At 39.7% G+C, this 17,169-nt stretch overlaps 2 protein-coding genes across 3 annotated transcripts in view; both read left to right on the top strand.

The window, feature by feature from the left end:
• The window catches only part of LOC138623048 (small conductance calcium-activated potassium channel protein 2-like), an 81,853-nt gene that overhangs the window by 41,376 nt on the left and 23,308 nt on the right, over positions 1–17,169 (top strand). The gene's annotated exons all lie outside the window — the stretch shown is intronic.
• Positions 2,259–14,636, top strand: slc5a5 (solute carrier family 5 member 5). 2 transcript variants are annotated; one of them, XM_069702305.1, is made up of 16 exons: positions 2,259–2,323; positions 5,165–5,590; positions 6,743–6,808; positions 7,018–7,069; positions 7,492–7,559; positions 7,927–8,081; positions 8,303–8,443; positions 8,994–9,123; positions 9,312–9,400; positions 10,103–10,215; positions 10,384–10,454; positions 11,624–11,710; positions 12,391–12,593; positions 13,002–13,099; positions 13,371–13,456; positions 14,006–14,636. In XM_069702305.1, the coding sequence occupies exons 2-16, from the start codon at positions 5,225–5,227 to the stop codon at positions 14,096–14,098; spliced, it is 1,818 nt and encodes a 605-aa protein (XP_069558406.1). In that variant the 5' UTR covers positions 2,259–2,323; positions 5,165–5,224; the 3' UTR covers positions 14,099–14,636. The 2 variants fall into 2 exon arrangements, with proteins under 2 accessions (XP_069558406.1, XP_069558407.1); XM_069702306.1 differs by lacking the exon at positions 2,259–2,323 and adding an exon at positions 4,012–4,264.

Below are 17,169 nucleotides of genomic sequence, written 5' to 3'. Positions count from 1 at the left end.
CTGCAGTTTGACCCACTTCTAGCACAAAAAAGACACTCGATGATTTGTAGGTTTTGAGCATACTGTTGAAATTAGTGGATTGAGTTGCTGACGTTGCAGAATTTGTCTGAAAAGTTTCTGCGTAAATGTAAACATTAATATTTTACCACAAAAAAAATTATATGTGGAATTCATTTGAACTACTCAATTCAAAAGTCTGCAGCCATGCTAGCAGCTTCGTGAGCCTGTAAATAGTCCCAGCGATGATTGGAGCTAAATGTGGACCTAAGCATGCTTTCTCACAGTCACGATGTTAACAAGCAGCGCTTTACTGTGTTGACCAGCTTAGTTTAGCATGCTAGCATGCTGACATTGGATAATAGTATTCATACAAAGTATAGCCATATTTCATGTCAAGCCACCGCCAACAACAGCTCTTTAGATATTTCACTCCAAACTGCAAATATAATAGAGGAGATATTAGGACATGACCAAAGTCAGCTCTCTACTAAACATGAATGTACAGCCACTTTTGAAAAAAATCTGTCCAGCAGCTTACATTTTGAGATATCAGACTGAATAACCTCAATCTTTGACCTGTGGTGATGCTAGTTTAAATGTTAGAGGAGGGCAAAGGACAGAAGTATGAATTAATCTGCTTGTGACAATAATGTCAAAAGTCTTCACAGCAGTCAAAGGTATTTATCAACTGACTGACAGAATAGCACTGTCACCTCTAGCTACAACGTTGGCATTGAACTGATAACAGGTTTAAAAGGCTAAAAACACATTATAGAGGTCTCATTTACAGAAATTTATTATTATACTTCCTTGAATATGGGTGTTATCAATTCCAGTAAATGAGTGGAGACATTGGCCAAGCTCGCATTTACAAAAATACGTCAACCTACATAATCTTATCTGAGTCAGGAAATCCAGCTGTTAATATTTGATGACCGTCATGAGGAAATTCAGAGATGTATTCCTGTGCTAATTCCATCTGTGTAAGTGTCCCTACAAAACTTTATATTTCAATATGTTTGTTTTGTCCTCTCCACACTGGTTTTCTTTTTGTTTTCAAAATGTAGATGTAAGCATTTCAAACAAAACAGCTTTTCACCTCCTTTTCCTCCCACCTTTTGTAAGAACAATGTGCAGCACACGTGCAGATGTTTCCATGTTAACAATAAAAACAAAAGATAACAGAGGGTTTACGGTCAAAAACTCAGAGCTTATGTGCCTGAAGAAAATGTTTTAACGTAAACACTCACTTTACGTCTATACAGATTTTAAAAAGTGTGGAATAATAATAATAATAATGGAAAACCCTACAAAATGACGATGCCTTCCTCTCCTACCTATGTTGTGTACTGAATATCATGTACTGTAGAAAAGAGGTCAAGCCATTACTTCATTATCAACTGAAAATGTATCAGCAATATGTCTGATTAATTCATTCTGGATATTTTTAAGCCAACTTGCCAACAGTGTTTTGTGTATTTCCATGTTTCATCATTTTCTACTGAAGCAAACACAATATATCTTCAGGATGTGGCGTGTTGGTCACACAAACACAGACAAATCAAGGTCAACATAGGCTGTGGGAAATCCTGATGGTGATTTTCCACAATTTCTCAATTGGTCAATTAATTGACATTAAATAGCATGATGAAAATAACTGTTATTTGCCCTCATTTAGAATAATGCTTAATACAAAAGACTATAAACTCGCTCATATTTCTAATACAAAAACAGTCAAGATTACACAGTTTTGCACCTCACTTCTTTCGCTCCATCTTTTATAAGCACACACACACACAGACACGCACCTCAGCATAAACTACTCTACCATCTTTTTATTTTTGGTTGCACACTGTATGCTTCCAACTGCTTATGCTTTGTCTGATCCCTTTGCTGCACTGTTGTTTAGTTTAGTTTAATATTATTCTATTTTTATTTGTATATAATGTGCATTTAAAAAAAAAAAACATGTTTAATATTTTTTACTACCTCTATTTATTGTCATTTTAATTGCTTTGTCCTGGACCTGAATATGCTGCTGTAGCAAAAACATTTCTGTCTATCTCTCTATCTATCTCTCTATCTCTCTATCTATCTCTCTATCTCACTATCTATCTCTCTATCTATCTCTCTATCTCACTATCTATCTATCTATCTACATCTTACACACCTGAGCTCTTATCAAAGAGGCACCCTTCATGATGTGCTCAAGCATTGCACATGCGCTCTGCAAACAAAGTGCATGGAGGCAAAGCAGCTGCAGCCTGTCAGCACATTCCTTCATAACTGACTGGAAGCAGCTAAACTCAGTGGAGCAGCAGTGGTGAGTCTTTGAAACTTTTAATTTAACTTTCTATTGAAAAATAAAAAGTGATTTATTCTTAGCTGTAGATACATTTTAATTGGTCAAGCAAAACAATTTGCTGCAATGAGGAAATGACACATTTAAATCTGATGAATAATTGACCTAGATTTTGATTTACTGTTACTGACATATTATAGATTTGCTCAGGAAAGGACACTGTAGTAGGGACATACATAGAGCTTTTTTTTCAGTTATATTCAATATTTTTATTGAAAAAATATATAGGGGACTAAAATCCTATTTTTTTATAAGTTGAAAGAAAAAAAATGACAAAAGGTAAAAAATAAAAAAATAAAATAGTATTTAGGGGACATTTTATGATTGGGGTAAAATATTATTATGTCACATGAACTTAAAAGTGGGACTACTTGAAAAATCACTGTATGTATGGTGAGACTTTCTGCTGCTGGATGAATGTACAGTGAACCCTCGCTATAACGCGGTTCACCTTTCACGGTCTCGCTGCTTCACGGATTTGCATCGTGCATTGAAATCACATTACGACTATATGTAACGTAGATATATTTAATGTCCAGTTCTATCTATTTCAATTGTAAAATAAAGGTTACTACTTCACGGATTTCGCCTATCACGGTTTCTATTTGGAACGTAACCCCCGCGAAAAACGAGGGTTTACTGTATACCAATGCAGCATGCTCTATGGGCAGAACAGAGGCACCAAAATATAGGCCAGACAAGTTGGATAACTTCTAGTTTATGATAACTTGAATGGGGACAAATAATTCAACCAAGCAGCTGTTCTAGGCTTGCCAAATGTTTTCGGACCAAATCAATTAAATTCTAATGGTAAAACAAGTCATTTTGTGGGGGTTGTATTTACTTAAACAATTAATCCATTGTTTCACATCCCCATGTCAGCATACCTAAATTAACAATGCCAACATTGATTTAATTCATAATTTTACTCTTTTTGGCATGTTGTTATCTTAACACTAATTTAGTGTAATTACGCATTTATTTTTGAATTAAAATGTAACACCTCTTAACACTAGCCAGCGTTAGTTTTTCTCATTACTTGTGTGCTCATGCGTAGTGTTAAGACATCAACTCTCCGTTGTTGTAGAAGGGGAGAGGGAACAGGACGGGCTGTGCCTCCTCCCATGTTTCCAAGGGTAATGTGGCCATTGACAGTATATAAGTGCTCAGTTTGTTAGCTAGAAAAGCTGGAGAGACTTATAAGTTCACATATTATGAAGTGGTTGGGGGTTCCAAGATGGCTCAGTAGTGTAGCATTGTATGGAAAGGGCATCCTCCAATTACCCTTATCTTGCCAAGCAGAGGAATTTAAATGTGCTGAGGTAGGAGTAGAGCTGCAGTTAGCAAGAAGCAAAGATGAGGTAGTGAGGAAGCTGGCACCAGCAATAAGGAAAGTTAAAAAAAAAAAAAAAAGTGAAAGGGAAGGCAGGCAGCTCAGGATGCACAGGCAGAAAAGTAAAGCAGGCAGAGGTGGTGGGCAGGGTGCAGCGATAAAAGGGAGGCTTAGGTCTGAGCACAGGGGGCCCAATCTGGAAGATTGGAAGAAAGAAGAAGGCCAATGACTGGAGGAGCGAGGAGGAGCCAGATATATGTTAGGGCAATTGCTCAGGGCAAGCAGGGACAGAGGGTGAACTGGGAGAATCAAGAGAAGAGAGGATTTAGTTGGAAGGACCTGGGGTCCATGGAGTCGAGTTACCTGACTAGCTTTCTGCTCGGTGCAACGTATGACGTTCAGAACCTCGAGCAGTGGAGAGGAGAGGATGGAAGTTGTCCTCTGTGCTCCGCGGTTGGAACGGCAAGGCAACCTTCACTCAGGTTTTAGGGTTAGTTTGGCACAGGGTATTTTACACACGGAGGCACAACCAGGAGCTGAGTTGCTTGGCTGCTGCACATCGAGGAGAGGTGAGTGGAAACAATAAGGCTGCTATTAGTTCTGTTTGAGAAGGAGAGGAAAGCAAGGGAGGAAAGGGTCCAGATAGGCAAACTTTTAGCATGTTAAATAAGGACTGGCGTATGCAGGTAGATCTGAGTGGAAAGCTTGTGATTCCACAAAAAAAAAAAAAGTTGTAATAGCCAGTGGCCAGACATTCTATTGTGGTCAGGTGGACAGCGAATAGTTCATGTCATTGAGCTGACAGTGCCGTGGGAAGATAATATTAATGAAGCGCATGAGAGGAAGGATATTCCGAACTGACAACTGAGGCATAGAGGTGGGGGTGGAGAGCAAGAGGGCGTCCGATGAAGGTGGGTTATCAAGGGTTCATTGCAAGGGCAACCACAACAAAAACGACGACAACAACAAGAACAACTACAAATATTCGAACTTGTTACATCCATCGACTGCACTACCTGTCCAAGTTGCTGCTGCAGAGGTTATAGGGTTATCCCCTGAAAATCAACCAAACACGGGGCCAGGTGGTGCCAGAAACAGGGCTACTTCAGGGGAATTGCTGCTTACTGTTTTAAGAGTAGCCTGACAAGTCATTCTAATAAAAAATGTAAATGTAAACATCAGGTACACATCAGGTACAAACATTTATATATTATTATCTTATTGCTTCTGTATGCTGCTGTAGCGAAAAAAATTTCCCCTCGGGGATTAATAAAGTAACTACCTAACCTAACCTAATCTTTAACCCTGGGCTGGCCGTGTGAATCATATATCCCTGAGGGATAACCCTGGGCGAAGAATATGCAGTGTAGAAAAAGAACATGTTATTGATCACCAACACACCCTACAGTCTCAGCTTTGTGCCTTTATGAAGCGTTTGATCACTAATAAACTGTTATTCACTCTGACAGATCCATCAAACGCCTGAATAAAAAAAACAACTGCAAGGCTGAGGTCATCAAAGTCAAATAATGGAAGATCAGTCTGCCAGTGAGACTTCCAGAACAGGCTTTGTCCTGGCTGACTATGCAGTCTTTGCTGCCATGTTGTCGATTTCCATGGCAATAGGACTTTTCCAGGCCCTGAAGAAGAGGCCAAAGGACACGAGTGCCGATGACTTCTTCACTGGGGGTCGGAGCATGCCAGCCGTACCTGTTGGGCTGTCGCTTTGTGCCAGTTTTATGTCAGCAGTCCAGGTTCTGGGTGTCCCTGCTGAAGCTTTGCGCTACGGCTTTAAATTCCTCTACATGTGCCTCGGGCAGAGCATCAACTCCCTCCTGACAGCTTACCTGTTCCTGCCAGTTTTCTATCGACTGGGCATCACCAGCACCAATCAGGTCTGTAGGTATTACCACAGTAACGTCATGAGTTGAACAAGAGTCTGCTGTAACAGTGTTGGCTGGAGCAAAGGGCACTTAATGAGGAAAGAAAATCATTTCAAATGATTTACTTTCTCATGGTCATGAATTGACTGAAATTGTTTCATGTTTGTGTGATCAAGAGAAAATAATTACTGTGTTATTACAATTAAATATCATAAACAAGCTCATTACACCAAGGTATATTTTTATTTCTCTCCTGTCTGATTTCCATACTGTGCAACCCTTTTAGACTGTTATTGTGATTATTGGCTGGAGAAATAAGTCAGGCATGTGATACAGACTAAAACTGATCAAAATCTCTTAATTACGAAAGCAAGTTTATATTGTTGAGGTAATAAAATATATTCTTGTAAAAACAACAAAAAAACGAATTTAAAGCTGCATTAGGCAGTTTCTTAGACCTCTCTAAGACATAAAGATCGCTAAACAAAACCCTTAAAGTTATTAGAGAATTTGCCAGCTCTACTTACACAATCAGCTAACACAGAGCAGCCTTTTAAATCTGAGGTAATATGGCTTAATGCATTTCTGAGGAAATAATCTTAATCCATTTCTTCTCCACTTTCCTTTGAATGTTGTCTTTGGAGTCAAAGTTTAACTTGACCTAAAAAGAGACTCCCTTTTGCAGCCGGTTTTTACTGCTTTATGTTCAAAGCAACTGACGTCTTGTAAAATGTATTGCAAAATAAAACTCAAACACTACAGTATCTCCAACCAGGCTCGACACGGAGAGCCATAGTCATTTAGATAGATTATGGTCATCTTTGTGTAAACTGTTTGCAAAGATCTAAAAAAAATTATAGTTTGTATTTTTTTAATTTTTTTTATCAGTATAAATGATATCACAGAATTGACATAGGTACAAGAGCATTTAATCAGTTTTTGATAGTGGTTGGAGAAGTATGAAGAGAAATGCACTTGATTTGAGAGACAAAGTAACACAAAATAATTAAGCTCACCAATACTGTGTAGAAATAGCGGCAGGATTTCTGTGACAAACTGTTGAAATGCACCTGTGGGTCATCAAACTTGTAAATATAGTGGGTGAAGAAGGATGAGGGGTGTGTGCAGAGATACTCTCTGATGTTATTACTCTGCCTGTCACAGTATCTGAAGATGAGATTTGGCCGAGGGATGCAGCTGTTGGGAAGTATCCAGTTTCTCCTTGCGACGGTAAGACATCGTTATGTTCTCTGTCGCTCAGCACTGTTGAAAACAGAGTTCAAAGTATTCAGTGTTCTCAAAGAGAAAATCACATTTTCCCAAGTTTTTAAACATGTAAATACATGTATGACTCACAGTCAATTTGCAGCTCTTCATTTTGCACAAACCAGGCATTTTCTCAAACAGGTCCTTTTTTCAATTTGTTTCCTTTTTCTCAGCTGCTTTACACAGGGATTGTTATCTATGCACCCGCTTTGATCCTCAATCAAGGTAAGGAAGATCAACTGATGGCTCTCTATCTGCAGAAGAGTAACATATTTTCATTCATATTGTATTTTGGTTATAAATCACCAGATTTCTTAAATATCTCATTCCATCAATTACATTAAATTTTCCATGAGACTCCAACCTGAACAGAGTGCAAACACGTTTTTTTTGTCAGAGATTTACTGAATTTTGAGGGTATTAAAACAGTGAGTGTCATCTGTTTGTTCAGACCTTATGTTTATTTTTAAACCGGTCCATATCAAGGTTACTGTAGGTCCATGTTAGAGAAGAATAAACTAAACCGTCTATTCCTGAAAACAGGATGTGTGAAGTGGATTTATGTCAAGGTGGTATGTAGCACATTTATTCCCAGTGTAAGTGTAGTGTTAAATTAAAGGTGTATTCCAACACTTTTGTTTTTGCAGCAACTGGACTCAATATGTGGATGTCTCTGTTTTCTACTGGGATCATCTGCACCCTGTACACCACACTGGTAAGAACATATTTGTAAATATTCTCATTAAGCCAGTGTGGTGATCTGTTGAGACTAATATGTTGTTTTTTTTAGAAATGATTTGTGCCACACGTCTTAACAAGTCTAGTCCTTTTAAAATAAGATATATGTTGACAGCTAGACGCCTCCCTGATTGTGCCACTGCAGAAAACAATGAGATTCGCAGTACATCAGCAGTAAGATTGTATTTAGGCCGTATTTAGCAATGGTGCCATTTGGAAGAGCTGCTGTGTGATGTCACAAACCCAAGAATTAGACCTTATGCCTTTAAGTCTTATATACAGCGGTATGTTTTCCAGACTGGTTCACTCTCTGTTTGTCTGTCTCCTCCACCGTCTGTTTGCAGGGTGGCATGAAGGCTGTGATCTGGACCGACGTGTTTCAGATCATCATAATGCTGTCGGGCTTTGTGGCAATTTTCGTCCGTGGCACAGTTCTGGTTGGAGGTCCTGCACTGGTACTGGAGATCGCCAACAACGGCTCACGCATCAATTTTAATGAGTAAAAACATTTTTAACACATACTGTACATATTTGGATGAGTTTTCATATCCAGAAACAAATGCTATTAAATCTTCGTGCACAGCACATCAAGTCACTGCAACGAACTACAGTTCTTTCAAGCGGGTTTTACAGACAGCAAGTTTAACAGTAAAATCTACTGGAATTTCCTTAATTCCCATGTGGCTGATGTATTGACGGAGGACGTGATGTCTTCCGCAGCTTTGACGTGGACCCGCGGCGGCGTTACACCTTCTGGAGCCTCTCTGTTGGGGGCGCGATGGTTTGGCTGTCCATGTACGGGGTCAACCAAGCACAAGTCCAGCGCTACATCGCCTGCCGAACAGAGAGAGCAGCCCGATGGTGAGTGGAGATCTGAGATTGTACCAGCAAGTTGCTGCATTTATGTTGACATCAGACATCAGTATAGCATCTGAGAAGTCAACGATGTTTCTCAAGATGTTTGGGTTCTCACCAGCGAAATAACCAACCACCTCAGCTGCTGCTGCTGCGTGTAACAGGCAGACACCAGACAATCAAGCATGCACAGCCCCAAACTAAAATTTCAAACTGACTTGTGCTTTTAACATTGAAGTTCTTGTTTGGACATCAGAGCATTCATACAAGTTGCACAAACAACGTGGGGCATCCCATAACCTGAGATAGAAGTTTAAAGTCGGGCTCAGAACGACCTCTGGTTCATTAAACTTCACTTATTCACCGTTGTGATCCTTTATTATTCTATCATCTTGTTTCATCTTTTCAATTTTCCCTGTGTTGAGAAAATCGTGGAGATGAATTGAAGAAGTTAGAGGAGACCATTCTGGGTAACAACGAAGTGTTATTTATTGGCAGCAGCTCGATCGAAACAGTCAACCTGAGCTGCTGTAATGGCAATTGCTTTTGATTGCAGGGCGCTGTTTGTGAACCAAGTGGGTCTGTGCCTTATCGTGAGCAGTGCAGCAACCTGCGGCATCGTCATGTTTGCTTATTACCACAGCTGCGATCCGCTGAAGTCTGGGAGGATTTCCGCTCCTGATCTGGTACTCAGGACAGATTGTCTTATTTTACACTGATCTACGTTTGAAGCATAACATTGTGTACATTGTGTATCCATCAGTTTAAGTTATGATGTGTGATTTGGCGTAGTGTATTTTACAGAACAGGATGAAAATATTCACCACTCTAAAATTCCCTTTTCCACTCTTCCCTCCTCCCTCGTCTAATGAAGTATATGCCTTACTTCGTGTTGGACATATTTAAAAATCTCCCAGGATTCCCAGGACTTTTCCTTGCCTGTGCATACAGTGGAACTCTCAGGTATTAACATTCATTAAATTGTTCTTTACTTCACTATTTCAGTTTTCTGCAACTTTATGCCTCAGCTCCACTTCATCTCAGGAGAAAATATTGTTATGGTTACTGCATTATATTTATCTGACAGCTGTAGTTACTCGTTCCTTAGCTTGACAAAAAAAAGAAAAAAGTTGTTTTTTTGGCTCCTTGCCATATTGTCAGGTTCCTCCAAAGAGACATTTCCCTTCTAAACTTTTATGACAACTTTTGATTGATACTTTAGGTACATTCATTTGCTGTAACGTCTGTACTTTCAGGATTTTGAATAAAGGATTTAGGGGATATTTTACACAGTTGTGTTGATACTCTTCTTAAAGTAAATGAGTACATTTTCTATACTGCAGGAACAGATTTCAGCCTGTTAAATCCACTCTGTGTATAGTGGCCTGTAGTTGTCATATTGGCACTACATTTGCTGCAGGATCATAATTAAGCACATTTAGATAAGATAATAGAAGTTAGAAGACAATAGATAATAAATGTTTACTTTTACATTTCCTTTCTGTAGCTTCTAGCTGGTAAAAAAAAAAAAAAAACATTTGAGCACTCTGCCTCCTTTAGTTGCAGCAATAAATAATTGAATAAAGAAATAAAACTAGTTGTATGTAAACACAGTCTGTGAGCTCCAGATGTGGGATTACTAGTGACCAAGTGTATTTTTAACAGCACGGCTTCCACGAGTATCAACGCCATGGCTGCAGTGACGATGGAGGATCTGCTGCGACCCCATCTCCTTCACATGAAACAGAAGAATCAGATCATTGTTTCTAGAGGACTGTGTAGGTTCATTCTTCCTCCTGAACACTGGGAATACCTTCAATAAATCATACAGACTCACTATTAGGTTATAACACAACCACTGTTGTAATAGTTGCAGTCCCAGATTAATGCTCTTATTCTGCATTATTCACTCTTCTCTTTTTTTTTAATTTTTTTTTTTATCTCAGCTCTCCTGTATGGAGTTGGTTGTATCACTGTAGCTGCTCTGTCCTCCTTCCTGGACTGGGGTGTTCTTCAGGTATAACATCTACATATTATCATATTACATACATTTAATCCATAACGCAACGCCCAGTCCATTGCAAAATACACCATTAAGAGCTTTTAAAGGCTCACAGTATGTGTTGTCATAGCTGCAACCTGCAAGTAGCTTAGGAATTATGAAACAATGAACAAAAGGAATTGTAGAATTGTTGTTATTGTTATGCAAGATTTACACAAACCAGGTTTTTTTTTTTTACTATTTCAGTTTTACTTTCATATAAATTTCAAAGCAGAAACATTTTCAAAGTTGAAAGTCAAGACCCTCCTAAGGTTAGTTTGTCCTATGAAGGCCAATCAATAAGTTCCCAACAGTTACTGTTGCTCGCAAACGGAGCGCAGCGCCATGAGGTGCACGGAGAAGGGGGACGCGGGGAAACTATAACCTTCGTTAGTAAGTGTTCCAAGTTATGTGTCTTGATCATCATCACTACCTGAGTTACACACATTTTTGCTAGCAGTTGTATGTGTGCATTTGAGATGTCACTATAGACCTCAAACTTGAGCAGAGAGCGCACATCACATTTTTGAGGAAGAAAAATAAGTAGCGGAGAGCTAAATCAGGAGAGATGGGGTGGCGGTGAGCAACGATTGTGTCGGTGCAGGGGGAGAAACTGGTGTGTTTTCAACACACTGTGAGCAGGCGCATTGTCATATAGGAGAACAAAAGTGCCATCATACCACAGCTCGGGTTGTCTGCACCAAATGTTTTCGTTCAGATGTCTCAGAAAATCACAGAAGAACTCTGTGTTGTCGGTCTGACCCTGGGGGACGAAGTCATAGCAACTAATTTCAGGGGTTTCAAAGTTTGACACAAACTTTGTTGTATGCTCTCTGCTCATGTCCAAGATGAAATCACAAATGCGCACGTACGGGTGCTGCTCACAAAACATGAGTAACTCAGGTGCTGATGTTGATCTAGTGATAACACTGGGAATACTTACTAATGAAGGTTATGACTCCTCTCTGCTCCATGCACATCTCTGTACCCCATTTGCATGCAACAGGAGCCGTTTTTTAACTCTTTGATCATCCCTCTTAATAAATTCGGACCTCCGGACTGTTCAAGATTTATTGTGTATTTTTTATTGAAGCATCAGTTTTCTGCTTCCCTTCCCAAAGCATCCTTTGTCTCTTCTTCTTCAGGGATCATTCACTGTCATGGGTATGGTCAGCGGCCCATTACTGGGTGTATTTATTTTGGGAATGTTGGTCCCAGCAACAAACAGGCTGGTGAGTGACTGGTGATCAAACTGACCAAAAAAAAATCTACTGTCCACATTGTACATACTTCGAATTCTCAGGTAAAGTCTTCATTAAACTTTGTGGACAGGTTTTGTGAGTACTTTTCCTCACATGAATAAGACCTCCTGCTGTTTTATATAAACACTCGTTTCCTTTTTTTTAATAGGTGTGATACATTTTTGTTCCTTGATCATATTGACATTGCATAAAGAAGACCAAAACGTTTTTTTTATATATTAAGGAAGCATTGCACTTTCAATGTTACTGATGCTTACTGTAAGCATCGCTAACATTGCACTTTCAATGTTACTGATGCTTACTGTAAGCATCGCTTCCTGGTATTAAAGAAATCACTGCTTATAACCAAACAAAATCACTTTACAATGTTAACTTTACACATCCTTGTGACAACTCATCACACACATACATCTCTTGTCTCATATTGACTTTATATTGTTATGTTAACCAGACAGTTTTTTACTGCAAATTTATTGGAAAACTTCCTGAATACTTCTTGAATTTCTGCCTTTACCGCCTAACCAACATGCGGCACAGAGTGTTAATAGGACAAAAACAAATGTACCAGACAAAACAAGTGAACCTTCAAACTCTGGCTGGCCATAGGTGCTTAACAACATCCCAACACATGTTCTTAATCTGTTTTCCAGGGGGCGTTCTCTGGGTTAATTGTGGGCATCTGTGTGTCCCTGTGGCTGACTGTTGGTTCAACTCTTCACCCACCCAGTCAGGAGACCAGTGGTGCCCTGCCCAGCTTCACAGACGAGTGTGGACCCAGTAACATCACCCTGAACAGCAGCCCTGACCAGGACCAACACTACATCTTCACCCCGCTTCACCCCAAGAACCAGGGGTCAGTGAGTTGAACAAAGCTCGCACTGACACACTACTGCCTTGTTGTTCTTTCTGTGGTGCCAAAATAAATGCAAATAAAAATGGGAAAAGATAAATCAATTCCTCAGTCAATGTGGGGCCATTTGAAATATTATAGTGTTGCAGCCTGGTCATTGAGTTTACTTGAACATGACGCAGTTTTAGCTTGGTTGATTACTTTAGTTTTGCATAGTTCAGTTCAGCAGTCTAAAGTTATTTAATTAAATGCTGAGATACCAAAACAGGAAACAAAACTCAAAATTGAGACTGAAATACATTCTAGTTTCTGTTTAATGGACATTACAAGGAAAATGTTGCCACTCAGTATATTGTTAGATCATATTAAAAGTAAAAATTAAAATGTATAACCTCTCTTTTCCACACCTAGGGGTCTGCATAACTTCTACTCCATGTCCTTTCTGTACTTCGGTGCCATGGCAACTAGCTCAGTCGTGCTTGTCGGGGTGATTGTGAGCTATGCAACAGGTAAAACCATAACAACTTCAGACACACTGATCAGTGAGATGAGCTGCTGTGTTGTTTGGTCAAAGGAGGTAAATGATTATTCACAATGACACACATTTTATGACCTGGGTTTCAAAAAACTACCTGCTCTTCATAAGCCACATCCAAAGCAAGTCAACATAACTGCAGTGCAATACAAACTTGTAATGTTCCATTTTTATGTTGATGTTGCACAAGAGCGTTGCATAAAACTGGAAACTTCCCCAATGCTGCTGCTTTTCTCTCAACACAGGACCAACAAAGAGGAGTGATATTAAAGAGGGTTTGTTGTGGTGGGACCTGAATAAAAACAAAGTGGAGGTCGAAGTAGAGCACAACGTAAGTATGACTCCGTATTGTACGCTCTGGACTTCTGTTGTTATATTTGTGTAAATCCAGAAAAATAATGTAGAGACCTTGCAGAAAAAGTTAATGATGATGGATCTTATTACTAAGTGGGATTTTTACTTCCATTTATCTTTAAATTGTCTTGGGTTTTATAACACCCCAGACTGTAACATGACAACAAATACCTGGATTCAAATTTCGGTGTGGAATGTGCAAGTTTGGTTCCTCATTTTATGCTACAGTTTAATGACTTGGAATAACCTGGCAAAGAAACTGAATGAATAAATGATTGAGTCAATGCCTTTGATTATCTCTTTAGAAATTACCGAGAGGTGCTGTGTAACATGTAGAGGATTTTTATTTGTGGTGGCTTAATATCAAGGTTTCATAATTGAAATAAGGATCAATTCATGAATGAAGTACTGTTCAGGGAGTTTGCATTTGACCTTGTTTTATATGTGCATCGGAGGACATTGATGTCCATTAGTTTTAGTTTCTTGTGTTTTTAAAACCAGAATTTTTGGTCTTTTTTTTTTGCAGAGAGAAAAGGCGTCAGATAAACCCCAGTTTATGCCTCTGATGAACCTGCACAAAGATGAAGTAAAGGAAAAAAAAAAAAGAGCTAACAAATGATGGGAATATCAAATCACTACACAGAGTTTAGGTGATGGAATGGTATGTATCCTAAATAGTGAGAGTCTTGGTTGCATTCCCTCTCTAGTTGCAGTAATACCTTTTGTGTTAAGTCTTTTTTTACTCCTACTTTTGTCTCTGTATCTTTTGAAGTTTCCAAGTCTGCCACATATACATTTAGTCCGTTATTACTGTGCCAAGGAACTATAAGTACAGACCCTCCAATGTGATGAGAGGCTCTTTCATCAGGACATTCAGTCTGGTATGTTCTGTAACAATGCACACCTGCGCTTTAACCAGTGTTAACAGATATGTGACAGCTAGCGGGTCTGTGGGCACATTAACAGTAATTCAACTATTGTTTCCTCATTGTGCTCTGTGTAGTCAAGCCTTTACATTTATCATTTATTGAAATGAATGTGAAACTTCCTCTTTGTATTTTTTTATATAAAGGGAATTGACTTATGGATAATGGCTTTCCACTTAACTGTGTGCGTCAGAATTTTTTTTGTAAAACAGCCGGAAACCTTTTAAACCACAATAGGTCCAACTATTAAAGCGATTTGTGTGTTAAAGGTCAGTGCTGCATCAGTTTCCTATTATTCAGCAGGATTAGCAGCATTACATCAGCCTCCAGGAAGTCACACAAAAGACTTCTTGACCAAAGACATTGCGAATAAAAATGTTGAGCATGCATAGTTTCGCATAGACAGAGCTCCACCGTTCTCTTACTGCACCCATATATTCTTTACCTGGTTTTACCAGACCTCAATTTATTGTGCAAATATCTGGGTCTGGCCACACTAATCGGCGTAGACCTCAGCTTAATTTGGAAACTATTGGAGCAGCCTTTAACCAATCGGCATGGACCACCATATGACATATGTCTTCTGCATAGACTTGCGGGTCTGAAAAGTGAGGCCATTGTTTTGGTCGAACATCTGCATGTGAGGAGACATAAAAATATCTAAATCCTCCCAAAAGACAGAAAAGAATGAATCAGGGCTGCCTCATTGTATGGTTCTAATCATCATCAAAACTTTCATTCTACAGTATTTTCAGCTTGTAGGTTGCGAGCTCAGAGGTTGTTGTTCGTAATGCGGGGATTTTAAAAAGGGTAACAAAGGGAGGGCAAAAGAGGAGGAGAATGCCGGCTGCCGTAGCCAGCAAATGGCAGGTTTACAACAGCATTCTACATCCGGTGAGTTAGCTTTTACAATGAGAAAATAACAAAAACTTTCATTTACAAATGAAAAGTTAAAATTCATAAGAAATAAACCACACTTCAACACCCCCATTAGGGGTCTTACTGCTGCAGCTTTTTTGGGGGGTGTGGTACTGGAACAGTAGTTTATAGTTTTGTATTATCACATAACTTCCTGTTGTTGACACAATTGCCTTTTTTTTTTTTTTTTAACTGAACACGTCTCACGACAACGATCATTGGTACCATCAATTGTCAACATTAGATGTAAAAGAAACACCTAATTTTTTTAATTTTTTTTTTAGCACGCACTAAATAAATAACATTTACGACAATGATCAATAAAATGCACTCCACATTACAACATCTGTGTGATTGCATTTATGCTTCATATCTTTTATAGCCAGTGTACTGGACATTGGCTGTTACTTTTGGGTCATGTATGTCATGTGCGATTGACTCAGTATGATAGTGGTGGCTACTGAGAAGATGACATGATTGACAGCTGATAAGGCCTTCAGTGGTGATGAAAGATAACAAATATATTCACAAAGATCTTCTTTTAATGCTGATGTACCTGAAACACTTTACTGCCATTTTGATGAGCTGTCTACCTATGGAGGCATCATTTATGTGGGATACTTTAAGAAAAATAACTCCAGCTACTTCTTTATACCACTATTAAACATCATTGTCAATTTCTAGTCCCATTTTAAGGCCTAAACTAACACTTCACTATAAGGAAGTGGTGACATCCTACCAGTCATGGTATTATAGAGTATTAAAGTATATTTAGGTGTATACTGACACCTAGTGATGATTGAATGTCACTTCAAAATGCAGATGAACACACATGGCTGCAACCATCATGGCTGCCAACTATATGTAACCAATAAGTACAAAAGCACTTCATATCACATGATGGTCATTTATTGCATTTACTTCATCTTTCATCCATTCTGGCTATACAAAAGTAAACATAACATTTGCACACACTCCTATTTTCCACAATCCATCGGTGAGTCTAACTGCAGGTCTGTCCGTATGCCTCCGTGCACGTTGGCCCTGAATTCCTCAGCCACCTCCATGTTTATGCGGCTCTTCTTCCGCCCGGTGCTTCACCACTCATCCGCGGCCCTGTTTGAGTCCTCGTCGGCTACAGCACAGTCCAGGCGCTGAACGCCGGGAAGCGCCAGGTCCCTTTCGTTAAGCTTTTCCAGAAACGAGGAAAGCAGTCGTTTGTTTAAATGGTCCGTCAGCGTCCTTTCCTCTTCGACCCGCTCCTTGGCCACATTTGTCCCCGGCTCCGCTTCCTCTGCCTCGGTGCCCGCGCTTAGCTGCGGAGGGGCCGACCGATGGTTCAAGGACAAGCCGTTCGACTGCTCACCTTCCCCGGACTGCTGCTCCGTCCAGCTCCCGGCGTCCGCCCCCGATTCCGTCTCCATCCGTGATATTAAAGTGGTTTGCAGGGCGGCATTCTCCAACTCCTTCAGGCGCTTACTGTGGAGGCCGCAGGCAGGAGGTTCATTGCCGGCCGGGTTGTTGTTGTTGTGAGGGGGCTCCGCAGTTTGCTCCATCATGCTCTGCGTCAGGAGTGCAGCCCGGAGATATGACAGACTGGTGGCGCAAGCTGAAAGGTGGCGCCTCGCTGCGGCTGATAGTAGTACTGCACCGTGTATAACCTGGTGGAAAAAAATATTATAAAAGATACAAGTGGCATTTCCACAATTTAAAAACACTCATGAATGTTACCTGCATAAAAAGTAGAGTGTACTCAGTATTATGGGGGTAATTTTAATTTAGTAGGTGTTTTAGCGGGTATCTTTATTCTGGTATACTTTTAAGATATTCCATTTTCTATGTAAAA

Source organism: Brachyistius frenatus, unplaced genomic scaffold, assembly GCF_029030835.1.
Source record: "Brachyistius frenatus isolate BFR_SWC_R1_liver_20210118 unplaced genomic scaffold, ASM2903083v1 Contig_41, whole genome shotgun sequence".
NCBI classification, from domain to species: Eukaryota; Metazoa; Chordata; class Actinopteri; family Embiotocidae; genus Brachyistius; species Brachyistius frenatus.
Note: the sequence above shows the minus strand (reverse complement) of the source record. Positions and strands in the feature narration are given on the sequence as shown.

What these genes read in the sequence shown, in the direction of transcription:
- slc5a5 (XM_069702305.1), top strand. Translation starts at nt 5,225, where the DNA reads ATGGAAGATCAGTCTGCCAGTGAGACTTCCAGAACAGGCTTTGTCCTG. An exon ending in GCACCCTGTACACCACACTG is followed by an intron (nt 7,560 to 7,926) that starts GTAAGAACATAT and finishes GTCTGTTTGCAG; the next exon opens with GGTGGCATGAAGGCTGTGAT. An exon ending in TCCCAGCAACAAACAGGCTG is followed by an intron (nt 11,711 to 12,390) that starts GTGAGTGACTGG and finishes TCTGTTTTCCAG; the next exon opens with GGGGCGTTCTCTGGGTTAAT.